This window comes from Serinus canaria, chromosome 9 (assembly GCF_022539315.1).
Source record: "Serinus canaria isolate serCan28SL12 chromosome 9, serCan2020, whole genome shotgun sequence".
NCBI lineage: Eukaryota > Metazoa > Chordata > Aves > Passeriformes > Fringillidae > Serinus > Serinus canaria.
This window is the reverse complement of record NC_066323.1, coordinates 8,863,279-8,886,640: the sequence shown is the minus strand read 5'-3', so window position 1 is coordinate 8,886,640 and position 23,362 is coordinate 8,863,279. Positions and strand designations below refer to the sequence as shown.

At 44.9% G+C, this 23,362-nt stretch overlaps 1 protein-coding gene across 3 annotated transcripts in view; it reads left to right on the top strand.

Annotated features, from left to right (window-relative positions):
- Positions 1-23,362, top strand: part of DIS3L2 (DIS3 like 3'-5' exoribonuclease 2) — a 180,487-nt gene that overhangs the window by 113,832 nt on the left and 43,293 nt on the right. For all 3 annotated transcript variants that reach the window (XM_018912889.3, XM_018912890.3, XM_018912891.3), the window contains exons 13-14: positions 1,650-1,757; positions 5,258-5,491. In XM_018912889.3, the coding sequence (XP_018768434.1) occupies positions 1,650-1,757; positions 5,258-5,491 (342 nt within the window). The remainder of the gene's footprint in view (positions 1-1,649; positions 1,758-5,257; positions 5,492-23,362) is intronic.

Sequence of the window (23,362 nt, the reverse complement as noted above, 5' to 3'; positions counted from 1 at the left end):
GCTGTGCCCTTGTGACCTTCCAGGAGAACCAGGGCTGCTGATTCATGGTGTGACTCCCTGAGAGCCCCAGACCATGCAGTTAACCTTTTGGCACTAGTGTGCGCCACAGTTAGAAGGGATTTATAGCCATTTTCTGGTGCCAAACCACAAATATGATTAAATATTTTAAGTCTTTCCTTCAGAGCAAAAGGTAAGTGTAAAGTGTGTGCACCTGAGGAGAAAATGGGCAACTGACCCTTTTTTCATGCTGTTTTGAAGAACAGTGGTTCTCCTGTCTCTAGGTAGAAAAAGTTATCTGTGAAATCACTAAATAGGTGTCAGAGTTTGGAAGAGCTGGGATTTGTATGCCAGTCAGCTTCCTGCTGGTCCTATATTTACAGGCTGGCACACAGAACAGTCAAAACGGAAACTAAATTAAATAGCTAAATTACCTTATGGCACACAAGCAGAGCATTTCTCTCTGTTTTTCTGACAAGCACCATTCCATGTTGCTACTCAAAATAAACTAGAGGAGTAATGTAGTGGTTTTTTGAGGGCAGTTATTGCTTCTTCACAAAGGTAAATAATGAGAAGGGAAGTCAGAAGTGAAACTCAAATAATGAGTTTTGCTTCATTAAGCAGCTGCTAAAGATTATCTTTAATACAGACCACTTAGGAAATTACTCAGGGATGGTGGAAACATTTGGAACTACTCAGGTTTGCTCTAGCATGAATATGCTCAAAAGCTTTAGCTTTTTTGGTGTAGTCAGGTGAGGAATTTGGTAATTCAATGTTCAGCAGCAGAAATATTGATTAGTTGTAAGGAATTATGACATGAGGTAAAAAATCCTGCAGAAATTTATGCTGGATAACATTTTGTTCAAATTTTGAGTATAATAAAGTAATTGCTCTCCATTTGCAACCAGCATGGTCAATAGTCATAACACAGGTACTTTTGTTTATCTCACCTGCATCTACAAGTTCCTGTCTGTGCTGTAAAGCATGGTTCAGTCTTCATTGAAACCAAGCACGGCTCCTGTGTTGCATGGGAGAAGCTTCATTTATGCTTTGCAGAGAGCAGACTTGCATTTACTGCTTGGTTACGTCGTATTCCATGGGAAAGCAAGAAACACAGTTCCCCAATCCAACCTCTTCAGCTCCTGACTGCCAGGACCATGTTTCTTCAACATTACATTTCCTGATGTGCCCTTCCTCATTCTTCCCAGTGCCAAAGCGGCAGTGGCAAAGAAGTGGAAAACAGAGCAAACTTTGTGACCTTAAAAGTTTCAGTGTAAGTGTTTGCATAACCAAGGATGCAGATCACTCCAGGATGCTTACTCCATTCTAGAGAGGGGAGCACTGGGAATAATTCCCAGGTTGGAGATTTAAAACTGCTTCTGGTCTCATTGAGGGATGGGGCTAGTGTGGATGTTGGTGGCCTTAGCCATGCCTGAAATCCTCTCATTTCAGAGGATTTGGTTTACATCCTCATTCCATGCCAGCATGCTGTCTGCCATGTGATACAGCTGGGTGACGCATCCCAGAGCTGTGACGTGGCCACTCCTGCCACAGCCAACGTGATGCTGACAACTTAACATATATTTTCTTTACCAGCTGATCAGGGAAGCTTGTCCACACTTGTGTCTCACCAAGGCTCTCTTCTCTTGCAGGTGATCCCAATGCTTCCCAGGCTGCTCTGTGAGGAGCTCTGCAGTCTCAATCCCATGCAAGACAGACTGACATTCTCTGTGATTTGGAAATTGACTCCGGAAGGCAAGGTACTTTAGGCAGCAGGCAGTCATCCTGCTAATCAGTCCTCCCTCGTGGCCAGCCCCTACTTTTGTAGTGCTAAAAATGCCATCCCTCAACACTCAGGTGGATAGCAAAGGTGAACAATAACTGGAGGATGTAGGACTGTCCCCGTGTCTTGTCTTGCTAAAGACATACTGTGGAATTTCTCACTGAAATAATCTCTCAACATGGCTGGGAAAGGATGAATATTTGTATGAATCTCAGGAATGGAGAATGTCCTGCTCCTTGCCAGGTCACCCAACCATTTAATGTCTCACCTCCAGCAGCAATTCAGAGCTAATGCTTTGGGGGGGATGAGATGTGCCCCTGACTGCAGGCCTGCCTGGAGCTCACAGGCAGTTGTGCAGTGCGGCAGATGCTGCACTGTGTCTCTGTGGCCTCTCTGCTAAACAGACTGTTTAATTCTCTTCAGAGCTGCAAATTACATCAGTCCAAATAAAGCATGATAGCCCTTTAGCAAAGGCACGGCTCCATCCTCTCTGCATGTGTTGTTTCCAGAGAGCAGTTGTGGAGGCTGTCTGTTGGTGCACTGGGCTGCCTTCAGCTGCCTGCTACCACTCCCCAGGTCTTCATTTCTCTCCCATGCTCTTTGTTACCCTAAAATCTCCTCTTTGGTGATCACAGGGTCCCCATACTAATCAGGGAGGGCTAAAGACTGGCAGTACCAGAGCAATCTTCAGTCTATGCAAAATACACTTTTCGTACTCAGGAGTTGTTTTTTTTAAACCATTGTTTTTACATATACAACTCTTTGTGTAAACTGTATTTCTTGTGCCAATTTAGTAATTTCCACAAAGATTCACCTCCATATTATTGTCCCAGCTGCTCTAAAATATGCTGAATCTATCTTTGTGCTTTAGCAAAATACAGTTGCAGTCCTGATTTTGTATTTCTGCAGTGAGTCCCTGCTCTGGCACAGAGGTGGGTTGTATTTGTCTGCTGTGAAAAGTGTTCCCCTTCCTATAGTAACAGCATGATTGCTCATGAGACCTTCTAAGAGCAGCTACTAGGTAGACCTTTTATTGACTCTGAGTTGTCTTTGAACAGCTAAAAGTCAAGTCTTAATTAAAATAAGCCTTTAATTACATCTTGTCTCTTGTCCCATATGATATATCTGTTGTGTTTCAAGCAGTGCTCAGTCCAGCCCTGTCTGACCAGTGAGAAAATAGAGGAGGTGTAGCATTTAGCTCAGGGAGCAGACTTCTGGAGTGGTCTGGGCTGTGGCCATGCTGTTCCTGGGAGAGCAGACTGCCTGTGGCCATCTCAGCAAACTGGTTTCTCCTACAGGGCCTTTCAGGGTTACAGTCTTACTCAAGGTCACTTGATATGGATGTCAGGTGAAGGCTGGAGAAGAATTTATTCTTTCCAAGAGGAGAAGTGGTTGTAGGGCTTTTGCCCAGGAGGGCATTCTTCTAAAAGCTGGTATTTCTAGGTGTTAGTATACCTGTATCTCAGTGCAAGCAGGATCACATGCTCTCCCATACTCTGTTGGGTGAAAGGGAGGTGAGTCAAAGGCCCCAACACAGCCCTTGAACTTCAGCTGTTGGTGGAGAGCCCTGGGAGCACTGACAGTGAGGACAGGATGTTGCTCAGGACTATGGGTTTTTGTCAAAACAGGCAGAACTGGGGAAACCTTATCATAACTTTAGAAATCCTTTAGATGCTGGTGCTCTGTGTGGACTCTGGGTGCACCAGGTTTGCTATGATGGGGGCAACATTGCAGACTGATCTTGTGGATTACTCATTGTAATCTCTAGTCCCAGCTCACAATCCCCAAATGTTGCTCCTCCACTGTGCCTTGCCCATCCCTCAGCCATGGTACATTGGCCAGCCCATGGGAGCTTGCCCATTCCTCTGGTGGGTTTTCCAAAGCAGGGGCTGCTGACCTACTGGACATGCATCCCTCATCAACACAAGAAGCTGAACTGCATTGAACAGACGCAGCAGAACACAGAGCAGGTGCTGCCACCAGCTTTGGAGCTGGACAGAGTTTTTTTGGGGTTTTTTTGTTTGGTGGGTTTTTTTGGTTTTTTTTTTTTTTTTTTTTTTTTGGTTTTTTTTTTTTTTTTTTTTGGCTTTCTCTTCCTTTCTTTTTCCACAGCACAGAGGAAGAGACACAGGGAATAACCATGAGCTGATGGTCGGAGCATTTTACATTGCAAGATGCTACTTGCTGCATCTCTGCTATTAAAGCACTTTGGAAGTAGAAATAACCTTAAAAGCCCTGTGCTGTGACTTTCAGAGCTCTGAGTTGCTGAGTTATACAGCACATCTGTGATGCATTAGGGAAGGAGGCAGCAAAGGTATTTTGGGAATCAGTCCCTTCCTATTAAGAGGAAGGTTTGTCTCTGAAGCAGTGTCCTTGATGAGGCTGTCATAGAGAGCTCACCCTTCTCCCTGGACTCGGTCACTTGCAGAATTCACCTTGTGCTGTTGGGCTGATATAGGGGTAAGGTGGTGCTGGCAGCTAAGGCAGAATTACAATTCTTCAATCATTCTCTGAGCACTTGTGCTTTGAATGGTTTATCACAAACTGCATCTGTCTCCAGAGCCCTCATGCCAGTGCTCTTTACTTTTGTGAAAATCCTTCTGCCCATGTCCCTTGGCACTTTATCACTGCCTTGATGAGCTGTTGGATTGATTCTCATATATATCTCTGTTGAAAATAGGTTTTCCTGTCTGCTTTAGGAAATAATTCTGAATTCCTACTTTTACACCAGTATTCCTTAAGGGAGTTCAAAATGGGAGTGGCTTCTGGTTTAAAATAAAATAATTTTATAAGCAGTTTATTGAATATTTTCCTCTCAATTCCAAAGTAGTTTGGAAGCCCAGAAAGGTTCCTGGCTTGAGTTTGGACCTAGAACCATGGTCATGATCAGAGAAGCAAGGGGGTCAGTGGCTGTCCATCTCTCTCCTCCCAGTACTCCAGGAAGTCTCCCACGAAGTCCTACTAGGCACTTTCACAAGTGCTAGTCAGACGCTGGGATTCCTGCAGTACTCCTGAAAACAGGATTTTAAGGCCAGCCACTTGTGCTCTGGTAGCCAGACTTTAAGTCATTCTGTTGTGTTTTAGGGAGGAGAAGCTCTCTGGCATGTGTGTATCTGCCTGTTGTCACTCCTGCACCTGGTAACCTGTGAGTCAATAGACTGGGTTCAACTCCCAGATGGTCTGTAGTTCTTGAAGATCTGTGGAGGAGAAAAGTCAGGTAGAGGAGGGAGACCCGAACAATCTCCTGTGTATATGCACAATACATTGTTACCTGTTACTTGCATATACATGTTACTAGATGCCAGAGAATCTGCATGGGCAAAAGGCCTGAAGGTTTCAGAAGGAAGATCTTCACTCAGAGGTCATGGGTAGTGGGGAAGTCTGCTATCATTCCTCCCAGTGTTTGTACAGCTTCCCAAGCTTTTGTGCACCAGAAGAATGAGTCCTCAGATCAATTTCCACTTGGCAATTTTGCAGATCCTTGATGAGTGGTTTGGGAGGACAGTCATCTGCTCCTGCGTGAAGCTCAGCTACGACCATGCACAGAGCATGATTGACAGCCCTGGGAAGGTGTTGTCACCTGAAGAGCTCCCCCCTGTCTCACCCCAGCACTCGATAGCCGAGATCCAGGAGGCTGTGCTGAACCTGCATCGAGTCGCGCAGCACCTGCGCAAGCAGCGCTTCACCGAGGGTGCCCTGCACTTAGACCAGGTGAGTGAGTCCAGCCCCTTCAGGCTTCACCAAAGCAATTTTACCTTCTACTCTCTAAGGATTTTCTGGCTAGTCTAAAAACTTGAAGGGTAAAATCAAGGCTGGAATAGAAAGGCAGGTTTGAGTGCCAATGTTGTCTTAAGAGCGGCATCAGATTATGTACCATAAGCAGTAAGTAGGATGAAAAGAAAAAAATCCCTGTTTTTTAAGGAGTGATCCATTTTCCAACATTTTTCAAAATCCTAAAACCCTTTTGGACTGGGTAAGTAATTCATACTGTGAAACAAATCATGACAGTGTCGTTCATTATCGTGCAGTTCAGATATTAGTGCACATTTCACTGGGAAAGGCTCATCCTCCACATTTCTTTCTGTGCTTGCAATATTCTCATTTTCCACAGCTTTCATAGCAGTTCTCTGTGCTGGGAAAATGGCTAAATGTTATCTAAGCTAATACTTGTAAGTGTTGGGTGTGTTTCAGAAGAAAAAATGCTAGTGAGGAGGTTTTCTGTCTGGGGTGATTTAAATAATCTTGTATTAGTAGTGGTATGTGTAATTTCTATTTTACAAGGAGATCCAGATATTTTAGGCTATCACAGCAAAAAATACTTTTGCATGATGTTCAGCTGCTCTGAGGTGGTTTCTGATAGTTTTTTGGATAGGCGGTTCCAGTAATTTGTAGGACCCAGTGGTCTTCCTGAGCAGGAGACAAAATAATCTTTTAATATAAGGAAGCTCTATTGTTTCATTTTGCAAAATGAGTGTGAGTCAACATAAGGATATTGCTGAGAAAGAAGCTAGGAGTGGTGTAAACAGGGCTATTGTATGTAAGACATATGTTGTAACCCTTCCATTTTACTCAGCATTGTAGTGTTGTCTCCAGTTGCAGGAAAGTCTAATTTTAGAGAAATCATTGCAGAGAAAGAGGAGCAAGAAGTGTCTCTAATCTGTGACCTTCCCCAACATTCTGGTGGAGCTGCTGTGAAGAAGAGGCAATGTGCTTTCCCCCATGTCTAAGATGGACAGAATGACAAATTTGTATCTTGAGTTTTCAGCAGAGGAGTTTTTATTTTAGGATAAACTTCCTGCTGTAGGCAGTGAAGCGTCTGGGGCTGTCTTGCCTGCATCTGTTGTAGGAGGTCTCAGAGGACTGATTCAGCGCACGTAAGTGAGCCTGGAGCAAGGACATTTGCTTAAGGTCTCCCTAAATTAGTTTGAAAACTATTTTTGGAAATCAAACTTCCACTTTGAAGTTTTCTTAAACCTCTTCTGGAACAGAGACTTCCTTCTTTGAGGTTTAGTGCACAATGGCTAATAAACTGGGCCTTTGTTCCCAAGCACACCCTGAATACTAGAGAAACATAAAAATCACAGCTTTTGCACGAGATCAACTGCCTGGGAAGCCTTGGAGGTATCTGGCTTGGAAAAAGAGTCCATGGTGACTGGAAGCTGTGGCCCAGAAAGGTCACCAGCTGCGTTCCACAAGTCACTGTTACAGTGTAGTGCTGACTGTTAGCTGTGTGCCCCTGAGTTTAGTTACCTGTTATCAAACTAACCTCAGGGGAAATATGTTTTAAACCAGCTGTGACATTTTCAATGGGAGGATTTGGCCAGGGAAGCATCCTGTTCCAGTGATAGCTCATAAAAGATTAGCTGTGTTTTGTTTTGCTCTGTGCTCCTACAGAGGAGCCATTAAAGAGAACATATTGGAGGATCATTTGTGAGATTGGGATTAAAAGCCACAGCTAAGGGCACCAGAAGCCATTAATTCCTGCTCAGCCTAGTTCCCAACCATCATGATAAACTGAGTTATGTGTCACAAATGGCACTTTTTACTGTGCAGAATCTCTCTCCCCTGGCAAGAATGTCAAAGTAATGGTCTTTGAGAAGGAGGCATATTTTCCATCAAGGGACACTTTCACCACACTTAGTGGAGTCAAGTACTGCCCTGATAGCTTTATTTTGATAAACTGTATCCTCCCCAGCCCATGGAGGAAGTGGTTGCTCCAGGGCCTGTGTATGAACAGTGTGTGAGGAACAGGTTTGGGGATGTGGTCAGTGGCATATGGTGGGACAAAGCAATCTGTGTCGTTTAATAGAAGGGGACAAATTTCTCTACTTTTGCTTCCCCAGTTCCCTGAGTTCCCATGGGCACAGCTGTGTCCCACTTCCAGCCTCAAGTGAGCAAGCAAGGGTGGGTCCAAATGGGAAACACACCTTTCTAATCACTGGACCTCTCACTGATTTCCTGTTGAGTAATGTAAATCCTGAACAATGGAAGACAAACTCCAGCAGGAAGTTGGGGCAATGAATTATCGGATTCCAAATAAATATGTGAGTGAAGGAAACAATCATCTCACAGTCTTAAGGGAGGGGGGTGGCTGAGCGTAGATGACTCCTGTGCCTTTTTTTCCAAGGGATGTGAGACCTCTTCCTATACATTGTGTTATATTTGAGAGTTCTACCATGGAGTAACTCCTGATTGGACAGTGATGACTTATTTTGCTTACTTCCACCTTGCCTTTTTTTTTTTTTTTTTTTGTGCTTCCTGCTGGTATTAAGAAAATCCTGGGGGAAAGACTCTCCCATCCTCCTTTGCCACTGGCTGTGGTGGCTTTGGGCTGGTGCTCTCCCTGTCTGATTTAGTTTTCTCTTTGGACTGATACTGATCTGTCCCACAGTATCCATGTAGTTTAGGATTTTTTCCCCAAAACTAAGAACATTTCTCAGATGAAGCCATTCATGAGCATATCTTTATAACAGCAGAAATATTGGCTGGCCAGGGAGCTCCTTGGATGTGACACAGGATGGCTCCGGTAGGATGCAGCAGTGTCAGGCTGGTCCTGCTGGGGTGAGAAGAATATTTCCTCTTTGAATGTCACTGCTGAATTTTTATGACCTAAAGTGAGAGCAGCATCTGCATGCCCATAGTTTTATCTTTTAGCAGCAATTTTAGAAGCAGGAATCTCCATAGCTCAACGGATGAAGAATATACAGATATATATAGATTTTAATAACTTAGGAATTACATATCTGGGTCACATAGAAGACCATGAGATATTACAGAGATAGAACACAGTCTGGAAAGCTTAGGGTTTGTGGGTTCAGTGTCAGTGTATGTGTGTCTCTTGGGGCTATGCAATTTTGAATTCTTGCTGTAGCTTAATCCTGGCCATGACTTTAACCCACATACCTGTGACCCACTCTTTCCCCCCACTCCCCAGTTCCTATCACACCTCTACAGAGGTCTGGGAATCCTGCTGGCATTGCAGGGAATCCTGCTGCATTGGACCTTGGGGCTGAGGACCATGTTTGCAAACAGAGCCACACGTCTGTCATTCCATAGGGATCCAGCTGTCCCTATAGGCCCCTTCTGGAGCTGTTTCCCTAGAATATGGTTTCCTGTGCTGCCTGCCAGCTTCCTAGCTCCAAAAAGCAGCTGAGCTGAGTTTTAAAGGTTTAAAGACTTTGCACCTCAAACAGCTAAGAAGCTTATGAAACTTTGTCCACACAGACAGAGATTAATGTATTTCTTTTCCTTCTCATTCAGAGCTGCAGCTTTTAGGTGCAAAGGGAAGAAGTCCTGTATGTGACTAAGAAAAATGTTCAGGTATTTACAGTATTGTCTTCCCCCCCAAAACCTCCTTCCTGCACAAGACCATGAAATGCCCCCTCTGTGCTGTCCTCTCACAGCTCCTGGTGTAGCCAGTCTGTAAATTGGAGCAGAGGTCTGACCTGATTTAAAAAGCAAAGTGAGCACAACCCACAGCTTTCCTTTTTTTTCCTGGCCAGGTTACTTTGAAGCTGGATCACTTCCCCAGCCCACAGCTTTTAGAAACACTAGCCAGAGAATCAGATAGAAACTTGCTTTCAACAAAAACCATCAAGTTTGCAGAAAAGCTTCTTAGCTCCAGCCTGCCTAGAGGAGACGTGCTGATAAATGGTTCTCTTTTGGCCTCAGCAGTTTAGGAATGAATCACGAGGACAGATGCCTAAGGGAAGACAGGTTAAAAAGGATTTCTGTGCCTTTTTAAAATGAGAATACCCCGGGATGCTGATCTGTCTCTATGACAACTCTCTGTGGGCTAAGCATTTCCTTTTGTTGTGCCCATGATTCTACCTTTACTGGCACATTTACACCTGGGTGCTCAAAACATCAGCATTGACCAAAGTTCCTTGTGAGAACAGCCCGAAGTACGTTTGCATTGTACCAGTAATGGCACTGAGCTGTTTGCTAGAATAGCTTCTCTCCTTGTTTTCTGCAAAACAGACATTTAGCTTTGCAGGTGTGTGGGAAAAGGGAAGGGAAAAAAGGACAAAAATTACAAAGATGAGAGTGTTAGACGAATTTAAGTGTTGAATTGGTAGTGAAATGGTCTCACTTCTGCTTGCTCCCAGCTTGTGTATGATGCCATTGTCTTGTCATGTGAGCAAGGGTTGCTGTTTCCTGTGGGTCTGTATTGTTTTGAGTAACTTAGAAGTAGTAAAAATTGTATTGCTGTAGCTCTGTAGCACACTGGAGACCTATGGTCTTGTACCATGTCTGGTGAGGATAAGGAAATCAGTGATCTTTGAGAATAGCTTTGTTTTTTTAAGACTGGCGGTACTGCTAAAGTAAGAGAGCATTTAATAGAGCTTCAGAAAACATAGGGAAACAAGCACAAAGGTCCCAAACGCCAAGATTTGTGCAGAATGCCAGCTCCAAACCACCCAGGTATGTTACATCTGGGATTTACTAGCCAGCTCTGTATAGTTTTTGAATCCTCAGAACATAGTCTGCCTGCTTGGTGCAAATGGCTTTGAGAAGTTGACTCAAGCCACTCACACGTGGAAAGTGAGGAGGAGGAAGGACACTGCCTGTGGCACTGTATGTTGGGAAATTTGGTTTTGGTTGTGGCTAATGGGATAGCACAGAAACATGTATTTTTAGACAGCTGTCCTTGCTAATGCTGTTTAATTGTAAATCTCAAGAACCACAAATGAATTACTCTCATTATTAACATTTTCCAGTATGAGCAACTGCTGGAAATAATTATGGGAAATTGTTTTGTCATATTTCCTGCTTCATATCTATATAGTAAGCATTCAGGTCTTTTATTCTTGCTTTGTGAACATAATAAATATTTCTACCCTGGTCAAACAGTCATTGTGTGCAAAATATAGTTAATTAGTATATTAATGGAAGACTTAGGGCTGGAAGAAGTGTTTAGATGGGACAGAAAAGGCCTATAATGTTGCATGGAATTCAGTCTGACGTGTTTCCTTTAATAGCATGTTCTGAATTTATGTCTTAAAATGCAGTTGGGGCAGAAAGGTTCATCCTGCCTTGTCTACTCCCTGGAGTGATACTTAAGTTTTCTGTCCAAGGTTCCTGTATGTGCTACCTCTGCACACTGAGTGTGTGGACTGTTCAAAGGAGGAGTAAATGGCTTTTCTCCAGCCCCTGACTGGAGCAGGGGCTGCATCTCTTGGTCAGTCTCAAAAAGAGAGTCATGATGCTCATTGCATGGCATGTGACAGTACCAAATTCATCTCAGATCTAGTTCCATCAGGGTAGGTTGAAGTGTAGGTACCTGGCTGGACACTTGGCTTTGGTGCAAGAGAAAATCCAAAAGGCCCATCTATAAAAGCCTGAAGACTGCTACAATACCTTCCTAAAGAGGCTGTTACAGCAAAAGTGTCTGAACATGCCAGCAGAGGCAGGGTGGGCAGTATGTATGGGGCTGTGAGATAAATGGAAACTCAGACTGACAAGGAGCTTTCACTATTCACTTCCTATCACAATTCCAGCATTGTCTGCTCCTTCTCTTTGATGTCTGGTTAAAGAGACATCACTGAAAGCCAGAATGGGGACAGCAGGTGCTATATGATCATTATGGATAGTTGCTTATACTGTGTGATACATAAGGCAGCTGGGGGAATGTTGGATGTACTTGGAGATTAATTTCCTTTGGGGATTTTATGTCTTTTGTGTAGCCCCAGTTAATACATCAAGACGAGCATCTGAGGCCACAGCTTCCTCCTGGGGAATGGTACTGTCCTGCAGGAGTACCCAAAATGGCTGTACAAAGGTGTGTCAGAAAAGTAGGGAGGATTTTCAGCATCTCTTCCCTGCAATACCACAGAGGAACATGGTGCTTGGCAGGAGAATATGAGATGTCACCACTGTGGTCAGGAGCAGCTATGGCTTAGGTTGGGACGTTTGCACACACACCAAGGATCCACATGGGATGGAGCTGTTCTGGGATCACATTATAGAGGGGATGTGTGCTGCCTGAGCATCTCTCTGCTTGCATGGAGATGTTTGCGTTGCCAGGAGGTTTTAAAATAATTTGATTAAATTAGGATTTTGAGTGGAAAACTCTCTGAATCTAGTCTTTTGCCCTGGGATTTTAATGAAGTCTTCCCAGGGGTGCGAGTAGGATTGATGTCCTCACACACGTCCCGCCGTTCCCCGATGGTTCTTTCCGAGCCGAGCAGCTGTGTCCCAGCAGGAGCAGGTGGGGAAATGGCCGAGCTGGCTCCGGCAGGAGCGGAGAGTCGGACGCTGGAGCTCAGGGCTCTGCTGTGGAGCATTGTGCTGGGAGCCACTGCAGCCAGATGTCTGGGCAAACACAGCCAGGAAGGAGCTCCCCACACAGTGGTGCTCTGGCATTAATTTACCATCAGTAATGCAAGAGTGGATTATGACTTTATTCTTCCTGGAGAAAGTATTCCAGCCACTAGCTCAGATATTCAAGACCTCCGGTGATGTACGAGTGGTTTCCTTCTAAACAAACACAGCTTAACCCTTGAGTTTTATTAAATCTATCACAGACATGCAAGCTGAGAAACTTCTCTGTAGAAACCAGGTCTTTTGCTTTAATTTTGAGATGCTGTATAACACAGAAGTGTTAGATGTACTTTCACCCGCTAGCCTCAGAGCAAGTATCAGAGGGGAGGCTGGCTCCATCCTTCCAGATGATGGGAATGGTATGAGGAGGTGAAGCAGTTACCCAAGTTCACATGGACTGTTGGTGGCAGAGCTGACAGGACTTTATCGGATTCCCCGGCCAAATCCAGTGCCTTGGGCCAATGCTGACCATTCTCTTCATCTTATATTTATTACTGACACCTGTTGAATAAGAACTGGTGCTTTTTTGTTTCTGCTGTGTATTGCTGGCCCGGTTAAGGACAGGGTTTTTTATCCTGGTTCCCCAGCAGATGCGTCTCACAAATCAGAGCAGAGAAACATGAGGGCTGAACTGTGGCCAGCACATCTCAGCAGTGCAGAAGCAATTGGTGTGTTTCACAAGTAGTCTCTCTCCCCATTCTTTTCAGTTCTTGGGCTTTGCCTATGTGTGCCAGGACCCAGCCAGTGGGCTGCTATCCCATGGAGGTCCCTCCTGCTTGCCTGGGACAGAGTTGCAGTGGGCAGTACATCATTAGACCTTCCAAATTGCTTGGCTTTTTCTGTTGATTGAATCCAGTTGGTGATCAGCCGTTGTAGAAGGGGGATGAGCTGGCAGTCATTGCATGCTGACCTGCAAGCAAGGTTGAAGGTGTTTGCAAGCAGTCCAAATTCAGACATGAAGTACACATCTCTTGGTTCTGTGGATTAACTGCTCGCAGATGGGTCTTGCCCTTGCCTTGTGATAGACAGCCTGGTGTCATTTGCTCAGACAGTGCCAAATAACGTGTCTGGGGGAAATAGAGGGCATCTGTGTTGGCTTAGTCTGGTGGAATGTGTCCCAAACGTGATGCTGATAGCTCAGGTGGACAGCGGATTCAGTGCTTGATCCAGCTGTGCAAGCTGCTCACTGATATTTTTGAGGTTGGTAGGGAGAGTAGTGACTTCTGCTGGCTATATTGCAAAAGGTTCAGGATGGAAAAACTGGTTCTTGATGAAGCAGAAACAAACTGGTTCTTCAGTGTCTCTGATAGCAAGACAAATAAAACCCAGGAAAAGAGGTTTGTGTAGAGGTGCATGTGGGGTGAGTGCTGGGAGGAAATTCTTATTTTACATTTTCTGCTGAGGAAACAATCCTTGCTCTGAGATTCTTGCCCTTCACTTAATGGTGTTTTTCTTCCCTGGTGATGAACGGACGTCATCAGAAAGTCTGTTGTTGTTCCAGATTCTGTTTATCACGTATTTGAACAAAGACTTGACAAGGGGTTTTTTTTCAGGTATTAATTATAGTTGACTGCAAGGCTAATCCATCATCCTCTTTGGATGGAGTCACTGGGTGTTGACTGATATAACTGCAAATGTGATCAATCTGCCGTAGGTGAAGATGTAGCAGCTCTTCATCAGGGCCTTTTCAGTCTCACCCAATAGTATACAGAAGAAAGGCTAATTGTATAATAACAAAAGACAACGTTTGGAAGGAGATGAAAGATTCTGACATTACAGTTCTGTGATTTTTCATTTCAATTCCAAAGTGAGAAGGGAGAATATTCATGGCCACAACTCATTTTATCAGGTGTTTCTGGGCATGATCACTCCTTCTGAGTCCTGGGGTATTTTATCTTTTGTCATTCATAGCATATGGATGCTGAAGTACAAAGAAGCTCAGAAAGCACCTGTGGTTTTCATAGCCCTCTGAAATGAGACTATGGGATCCAAGCATAGCCAAGATCTTAGCCAAGATCCCAGCAGGTGAGGACAGAGCTGATGGTGCCCCATCTGAGGAAACCAGTGCCTGCTGAAGTCCACTTTTGGGTTTATCTTCAAACGTTCCAAGTCCAAGTTCACATCTTCTGAAATGATATGTCCTGTTAAAGCTTGCAGTGATTCATTTGGAGTGCATTTTGTTGAGCAACCTCTTGGGTTTGTTTTGAAAGCAAGTGGCTTTGAATCTGTCTTGAGTAGTCTGGATCATTTATCTTGCCCTTTTCTGCATCTTCATGTGGTAACAGGGAAGTTATTTAAGCAAACAAATATAATTCAGAGTATGGATTTTCCCTGAATATGAAATTGCGTAAAATGGGAGCATGAAGCATGACATCTCAGATAAGGTTGTTGGTCCACGTTGCACTTATTTCCTTAGTTGGGATTTGAGGAAGACCTCCTCCCTGAGTGTGCTCCTTCTTTGTGCAGCTCTGCCTTCACTGGTGGGATGCACATTCCCTGTTGTTTCCTGCTTCTATCTTGAGGCACAAACACCCATCTCTCCCCAAAGATGTGTATTCACTAGATACTGCATTGTCAACACCTTAAACCTGCCAACACTACTGAACTTTGCCCTCTGAAGGAAGCATGTTTGTGTTTTGGATCTCATCTGACAGCTAATATCTTGCATTTGTGCTAATTAGTTACCAGCCGAGCTGGCCACAGTCCATTGCCCATCTGTGATGGGCTGCCATTAAATTGGTGGTCACTTGAAAACTAAGCAAGAGGCAGCAAGAAAGTAGCCTCTAGAATCTGTTGGACTTGAGTGGCATGAGGGACTTGAGACATCTGGAAGAAACCAGCCATGCAAAAATCACTGTGAAGGGGTTTTTGGGGGTAATTCCTTTAACTGGGCTTGAAAAACTTGTTTCTGTCACAGAAATACAAACTAACCAAGCAGTCACTCTTGCTTGGCTTTTTTTGTAAAAAACCAGCCTAACCTGAATACAACAAAATTTAATTTGTGCCATCCTTGACAGTTGAAGTAAACCTGCCCTGTCATGGGTTTGATCTGTCTGATCCTGCAGAACTGGGGGGGCTGCAGAGCTGTCGCTTATTGGGTGTCTCCTGGCAATGCTGAAAAATTCACAGTCCCATGAGTCAGCAGGAGATTTGGCATTAACTTTAGGGTTGTAGTTCCACCTCAATTTCAAGGTCTCTGTTTTAATCTCAAGACTATCCTTGCTTTTCTGAGGAGCAAACCCCTTGATCCAGCTTGCACTTTATTTCTGATTAGCATGTTAGAGTAAAACCTGACCTACAATACTGGGAAATAAAATGCTTAAATAGCTAAAATGGGATTTGAAAAAATGCAATTTATTAAATGATTTCTCATTCATTGATGTGTTTAGCAGGTATAGAAGATAAAATGAGCTAAAACAGGCTTTGGCATTTCAGAAAGTGAGTCATTTTTTCTGTTGCATCGTGTATAAACTTTTCCCTACTCGTGTATGTATGGTTGAAATTACTTTGAGGTTTTGAATTCTCACTTCAACTCTCTGCTTTTTATTATTTTCAAGCATTACTGAACGTGAATTCTGTGCTCACATTGCCTTGCTGTTTAGTTGCTTTGGTTTTTTTTTTTTTTTTAATAAGACAATGGGCAAGGTGCAGGTGGTTAAATGAGCTGGGGAGTTATTGGTTTCTCATGTTTAGGTAGGAGTAAAAGGTAGATATATTGATGGATCCATAACATTGTTCCAGGGGGAGCTGCTGACAAATATCCTTTACCCAGGGGGCCAACCTTGAAATCCTTTGGCAGTGTGGTCATCTCTTTTCAGATCCTCAAGCATTTATAAAGGTTCCTTGAAATCGCTTTAAAGAGCACGAACACGGTGCTGTTGCAACCAGCTGAGATAGTAAACAGGTGTGTCTTTTCTTTAAAGAGTGCAAGAGAGTACTCTGAGCTTCTCCATGCTGGAAGAATGCTATTACTCAGAATCCCAGGAGTTCTGAGATAAAGACTAGAGCACACAGTGAGCACTGGGAGATGCCAGATAGAAATATGGTATCTGACTGGAGTTTCCACAGGCTGGGCCCAGCACAGAAACCAGTTGGTCTCCACATGCCGGGACCAACAAGATGTTGTACATTTTTCTTGGCATGAAGAAATCCAGCAGACAGAGGTGTGTCAAACCTGTCCTTGTGTGCCCACTTCATAGGGAGACATGGATACTCCTCAGGAGTGAACTGGATGACCTTCTTTCTTCAGAGTTCACAGCTGCCACCTGCAGCCAAGCTCTGCAGGGGACAGAGGACTTGCCCCAACCCCAATCAGTTGGACAGAGTAACATCACCTGGACATCATCCCTTCAGGAAAATTGTCTGTAACTTAGTTTAGACCCAGCACTGAGGATCAGTGGTTTTGCCTCAAGTAGCCTTTGTCATAGTGGTCACACAGCAATGGATACAAAACACAGTTCAGAGTAGGAAGATTTACTGAAAAGAGCTTGACTGGCCAAGAAATGGGAGCTACCATAGACTTTTCTCCCAACCCTCATTAATTTTCATTGTGGAAGAGGGAAGGGTTTGGAGAAGGGTTTTTTGTTTGTCTGAAGTAAAAACCCCAAACCTTTCATGTGCCTGTTGCCCCAAATGTTTTTCGAACTAGCGTGCAGCTGCATGGTCTGCCTTGTCTCATTAGAAACTGGCTTGATCTTCAGTCTTGGCAGATTCCATGAGAGTGTAAGAGATCTATTAGAAGGATCAAAGGTGACTCTATGGTATGAGAGGGTAGGAATCTCCCAGCTTATTGAATGTCAGCTGTGACAGTGCAGTGCCTGGCGTGTGTTGTGTCAAGGCTCTGCAGTTATGGCATGCTGGAAATGTAAAACTGGAAAGGGCTTTAGTAGATGATCCTTTTCTTGGCAGTAGCAGGAGCTCAGCTGGTAGCAGTCCTGTGCTGTGTTTCTTGCTGTTCTGTCACTGAGCCTTTGTAGCTGCTGGGACCTGTGAACCAGAGCAAGTTGCTCCTGGGGTTGTCTCCATGACTTTCACCCTCCAGCCATGCAGATACAAAGTGAGTGAAAGAAGTTGCTGCTGGACCTGTCCCTCACGTGTCCCCAGTTAGTCATTGCCTGGAATCTGAAATGCTAAAGGCCTGGAGAAATCTTGTGGGGAACTCAGCTGAGTGTACCAAGGTCCTCTGGGGTAGAGTTCAGCAGTCTGAAGGGCTCACCTGATTACAGCAAGGTTGTCATGCAGAGTGACTCACTGAGATTATCTTTGATGTCATGGAGTGTTTCTTCCCATTACAGTTGACAGGACAGTTGGTCAGAGCATGGTAATAATTTTGGTTCAATCCCCTCTATGGGCCATTCACTTAAGAGCTGGACTTGGTGATCCTTGTGGGTCCCTTCCAACTCGTAATATTCTGTGATCCTGTGGCAGCCTGCTGGCTGCAGTTGTGATGGGGTTTTACTTGCTAGGGCTGCAGAGTAGTGCCAGAGTGTGAGATGCCCTCTTGTGCAGTCCGGGCAGCACAGCTGGATGCTCCCATTGCTTGTGGCATCTCCATGGGCAAGTGGCACAGCTGAGCCCACCAGTGTGGACAAAGCCTAGCACAGACCTTTGCTCTTCAGTTTTAAGTGAGGATTTCAGCTTTAGGTTGGGTTTATGGAAAGCAGCGTGAGGTTTGGTTTACAAAAGAAAAAGAAAATAGTCTTTTCAAAAAGCAATTTGTTTCTGCTTTCTGTGAGCAAGGCTTCCAAACGGACTCGGTCAGTTTTGCAGTATGATCAACAGGACTGGAAAAAAATACCAAGTGAAGTAACGCAGTGGCTGTGGTAAACATGAACTGGGCCCTTGGATGTAGCTAATGGCATACCACAAAAGAGTCTCCTTTCACCCACCACGCACGGTGCCAGCAGCAAGCACTGCCAGCGCTGGCGTCTAGCAGAGGAAAGCATCATTTGGCTCCCTTTTGGATTTCATTACTCTTCCTGCACTCCCTCCTGCTCACAGCAAAAGCCTTTCCAGTTGTAAAGAAGTGAATTAACTGCCTTCGTGTCAGTGATGGATGAGGCGCTTTCTCCCCCTTCAAAGAGAGGAGCAGTGCCGGTGAATGCGGGACGGCAGAGTTGAAAAGTCCAAGTGGGACAGGAGAGCCCGTGTGGTGACCCAGCTGTCAGGCAGGACACCCTGGGGACCGCTCCCACCACTGCCCTGGGAGTGGGGAACAAAAACTATGCTCAGCACGCTCGCCTGGCCTCAAGGCTCTTTTTTTGTCTGTGTCCTGCTTTCAGTGGACTTGGGCACATCCCTGAACACACAGCAGCCATTTGTGGGGGTTCAGGGAGCCTCAAAGGCTTTCACAGGGAGCTCCTCTGGGCTGCACAAAGCAGGGTTACCATGCTGGTACTCGGGAGATCTCCTTTCAGGCGTCCATGGCTAATCATATTAAAGGTGACCTCGTGAGCAGTGCTCTCCATTGTTGCCATATGTTTTGTCCAGTGCTTGAGTGATGTTGTGCATTGGAATGTATTCATGCGTCGCCTAATTTAATCACCAGACTTAATCCCCTCTCCTGTTCTACACCCTTAGAATTTACTGGCTCCTTTCTAGCCTCCCATGCATTGTTTGGGTCTCCTTCACAAGCTAATACCGATGCCTGGAGAGATTTTTATTTATTTATTTACTTTCAGAAAGTATTTAAAAATGTAGTCTTAACCATAAGCCCAACAACCTCTCCAAAGGGAGAGCAAACACAGTGGATGCTCTAGCAGGCTGATCCTTCTTCCCTGTGATCTTTTCCTTCCAGCTTTTCCATAGAAAAACTAGGGATTAGGCTCATGGGTTTAAAAATATAAAAATACTACGAATGGAAAAATGACTGAGAAAGTGGTGTGTCTCCTTTTAATATTGTTGGAATAAATAACTGATTTTAAGAACTTGACTCTGTCTGTAAAATACAGTGTTGGTTTCTGCCTTTAAAACTTACCGCTTTGGTATGAACAACTCCTATTCCAGGGCTAACTGGACAAAATTAACCCAACAAATACCCAAGTCCATCAAGCTGGGAAACTGAAAAGCCTGATTTATGCAAGACTACTGCAAAACTCAGCTCTGCAAGAGCTGCTGTACTCCACAGCAGACAGGCGTTTCTAGGGAGCAGCCTTTGCAGAATGTCTTTTAAGGATAATTTCTAAGGATTTTGGTAAGATTTCCCTGCTCCAGCTGATGCTGCCTTGTGGAGGGGTATGTTAAGAATGGGAATTTGAGATTCAGTTGTGTTGTGACTTGCTTTAGGTGTGGATGGGAGCAGTCCTGGCAAGGGAAGGCTGTGATGAGATTTTAGGGTGATATACAATCAAGTTGCTTGTATGCTGAGCTAGAGGCAGGAAACCTTACACTTGCTGAGGCATATTGTTAAATAAACAACCTCATGCTTTGGTTCAGCTCTTGGATTCTCCTACCCTGTGTACAGCATGCTGGTACCTACATCTGTAAATAGTGGAATACATCCTGGATTAACCTTAAACATAGATTGTACCTGAATTACAGCTTTGATTTCCCTCTGTGTATGAGTGTGCACGGGCACATGTGAGATCCCGGCAGCCACGTTCTCACACGTGAGCTTGCTGATCTTCTCAGACTGTGTGCTATGTTTTAGGTTTGATGGGAGGAAGGAGGAATTGCATGAAAGGTTGCAGAGTTGTGGCTGGTTTTAAAAATAGTTTTAAAATATGATGTATCTTCATTTTAAAGAAATGCAATACTGCTTGGAAACCACAGCTACTGAACATAAACCCTGTTGAGCCCCTTACATATGTTTAGTCACAGTGCGGAGCAGAGGGTTGTAGTAGCCTGCTGTACATTAGCAGTGGAAGAGGATTCCCTGATCCTACCCCCCCACTCTCCAGCTCAGGGATGCACAGCAGCATCATGGGCTCTGACATTAATTTGGCCCTACAAAAATGCTATAGAATTTACACCTTTTCAGTGTGAACCTTGCCAGAGCCCTTTCTGCAATGCCTACATGCAGAAATTGCTTCTCTGCTGAAGCTCAGCTGTGTTGGAGCTGGAGGGCAGGGTACCTGTCCCACTGCCGTGGGGTTTGGGCTTGCTGGTGCAAGTCTCCTGGCCACTGTCCACTCCTGCTTCCTTCTTTTCCTGTGACAGAGGAGCCTGGAGCCTCTAGGAAAATGTGGGCAGGAGCAGGTTGCTGTGAGAAGAATTCAACCACACCACAACCAGTCTCTTCCTAGGGGAGCCCAGCAGTTGTGCTAACAGCAGCAGCTCGTGCTGTCCATGGGAATGGAGAGGGATTTCTGTGGAAAGCTTTGGATCTCCTACTCTTGCACTGAGCAATGTGCTTAGACATACCATGGGATTTTGGTGAAATCAGGGGACGGAGGTCATGGCACACGGCTGACCTGTGCCCAGGGAGAAGGGTGCCAGCACTGCCCTGGTGGGATGTGGAGGGGTGTTCTGTGGCACACAGCCTTAGGAGAAGATGCTCTGCAGCTCTGAGTGTGAATGGCAGGAGATGTCTTCCCATCCCCATGCTGTAACAGTGTCAGGGGGAAAAGGTTTGGTCAAGGACACAGCTGCCTGCAGTCCTGGCAGGTTGTAACATTCTGCAAGGAAGTCCAGGTTGTCCCCAGGGACTGAGCAAAGCTTGAGTCAGCAGCACTAGGTCTGGACTTCAGGACTGTCAGGTATTTCACAGCAGCACTCCAAGGGATGGGGGAGAATGGTGTGTCTGTCAAACTGAGATCAGTGTGCTGCAATCAGAGTATTCTGCTCTTCACAGTCCTAGTTAATGAGTTGCAGATATAACTAAACCTAGAAATACTGTTGTGATTGCTCTTGTTACCTGGTAGAGCTCTTACCATGTTAGCACAGGGGCTGTCCATATTTCAATGGATTTATCTCTTGTATGGAGGATATTACAAGCTTTATCTGTCTTCCAGTGAGACTCTACGGAAATCCCTCCAGGCGTGAGGCAGTACCTGGGTGCTGAATTAATCTGTGCTTCTGGATTCTCACAGCTCCATTAGTGGCTTAGCAGGGGAAGCAGTTTCCATTAACAAACTTAAGAAAATAGGATTTGCTTTGTTTGACCTGCCCTTGATTCCTTGTATCCTCCCAGCAGCAATGACAAAGACTGGGCACGTAATGGGAAGGCACAAAATAGTCATAGGGAAGACACAAAATAGGCTGATTTGTAAACAGGTATCAGCATCCTCCAGGGCTCATGGGGTGAGGGAGAGTTGTGCCGGTGCAGTAAAAGACACCAAACCTTTCTTCCTCCTGCCACATACCTAGACACATCTGCACCCACAGCTCTTACCCTGCCTTCCCTGTGCTTTGAGCCATTTGAAGACATTGCAGTGTCACATCCTCCTCCAGGTAACCACTGCTCTCTGCTCTGTTCCTGGTGTGAGGCTGGGGCAGCTCTCAGAGACCATGTGGTGCTTTGGGAAGGGCTGTTTTCCCTCTCACTTTTGATCTAGTATTGCTGGTGTTCATGATCTGTTTTCCATTTAAAAAACTGCCTGTGGGGCACCACTGTTTTCCTTGTGGTGCTGTGTGCCTTAGCAGAGCGGTGCATCCATCAGGGGCTGGATCTGACCTTTCTTGAGGTCTGGGCAGGGTAAAATTGCTCCCCTGTTTCCTGCTAGTCATCATCAGTTTTCAAAATGCAAGAATTTTCTGCAGCCCAAAATCTCTTGTCTCAGCTGAGGCTGGCAAAGCCCAGCTTGTGAGGGTTTTGTTACAGCACAAGGTGAAATCAATGAAACTGTCTTTTGTCAGAGCATGGATGGGACTGGGAGACACAAAAGAGCTGGGAATGCTTTAAAGGAAGGCTGGGAGACAAGCTCTAAGCAACAGAAAATGAAACAGCCAAGCAGTGAAACTTGGCATATGTCTTGTTAGTGTCACATTTTTTTAATGTGGCATTTCCTAGGGATGTTTTGCTTCTATTTTCAAGTCGGTATATGTGTAGAAAATACTTTTAACTTCATTGACAGTTCCCTATTGGTCTAGGGCATGCAGTGCAGTGTCACAATTTGTTAGCTTTTGAAGAAGGTATTTTTAATCCACAAATTCAAACCCTTCACAATTGTATAATCTGTATTTTAGTTTTGTGGTTTCCTAATCGTGCATGTAGAGAATGAGCTCATCCAGTTTATAAAATGAACGGAAGTATTCAGCTCTTCTTTCTAAATAAATCTGGATCCATTTCTTTGTGGACTGCATCCGAAACCTCCGATGCAGGCAAGTGTGAATGCTTAAAAATAAACTCATTTGTAGTTTATATTTCTGCCAAGTGGTGAAAGTTGTCTTGTGCCCTGTCTTTCTAGAAAGGCTCTTCAGCTTTGACTTGCAGCTGTGACATAAAAGCCAAAGGTGTGATGCCAGCTTGTCATTTTGGTGACAGCATCTGCCTGTCTTTGCAAAGGATCCAGCCACAGTTCTTCCTGGTTTTGCTGTGCTGCCCAGCCACCCATAGCAGAGGTTTTGGGGGCCACTAGCCATCAATAGGGCAGTCCTATATGCCAGGGAATATGTGCTGGTGACTTCACTTCTGTGACAGGGAGACCCCCTCACTGCATCCCAGAGCTGATGTTTGGAGAGAAAGAGCTGTTGCAGCCTGTGGGATAATTTAATAATAGCTTATTGTGGCTTTGGGTCCCAGGTTGGGAACCTTTGGGTTTCCATATTAATTTAAGAGGGAAGAGCTGTCTTCTGTCTTCCATCTGCCATATCAGGAATTCACTGGCTTTTCCCGTGTTTTATGCAGTTGTATGATGCAGGCAGCAGCTAAGTAAATGATAGGATTTTAAAATAAAAGTAAGCAGTGGGATTCAGACCAGAGTAATACCCCAAATGTGTTTCAGCTCCTTCTCCTAGGCTGTTTTGGGATTTGATTTGACATTGTCCTTAGCCACATGCATGGACCTTGTAGCCTGTTAACAGAGGCACTTTGCTGGCTAATGTGCTGAGGAAATGGGGCAGCAGGGACAGCTTCAGGAACCTCTTAGAGAATTTAAACCTTCACCTGGAAATTGTGCTTGTAGGGATGGGGAGAAGGAGCCTCACTGAGGAGGCAGTAGGTGTGATGTACCAGTTTAGGACCAATTCATGACTTTCAACAGTAGCAGCAGCAGTCCCATCATCAGGTGCTGAGATTTGCTGTCTACAAAGCCAAAAGGAAAGGACTGCTCCAACCCAGTTTGAGAGGTAACTTGTTGAGCTGGTAGCAAGTTTCCTTGT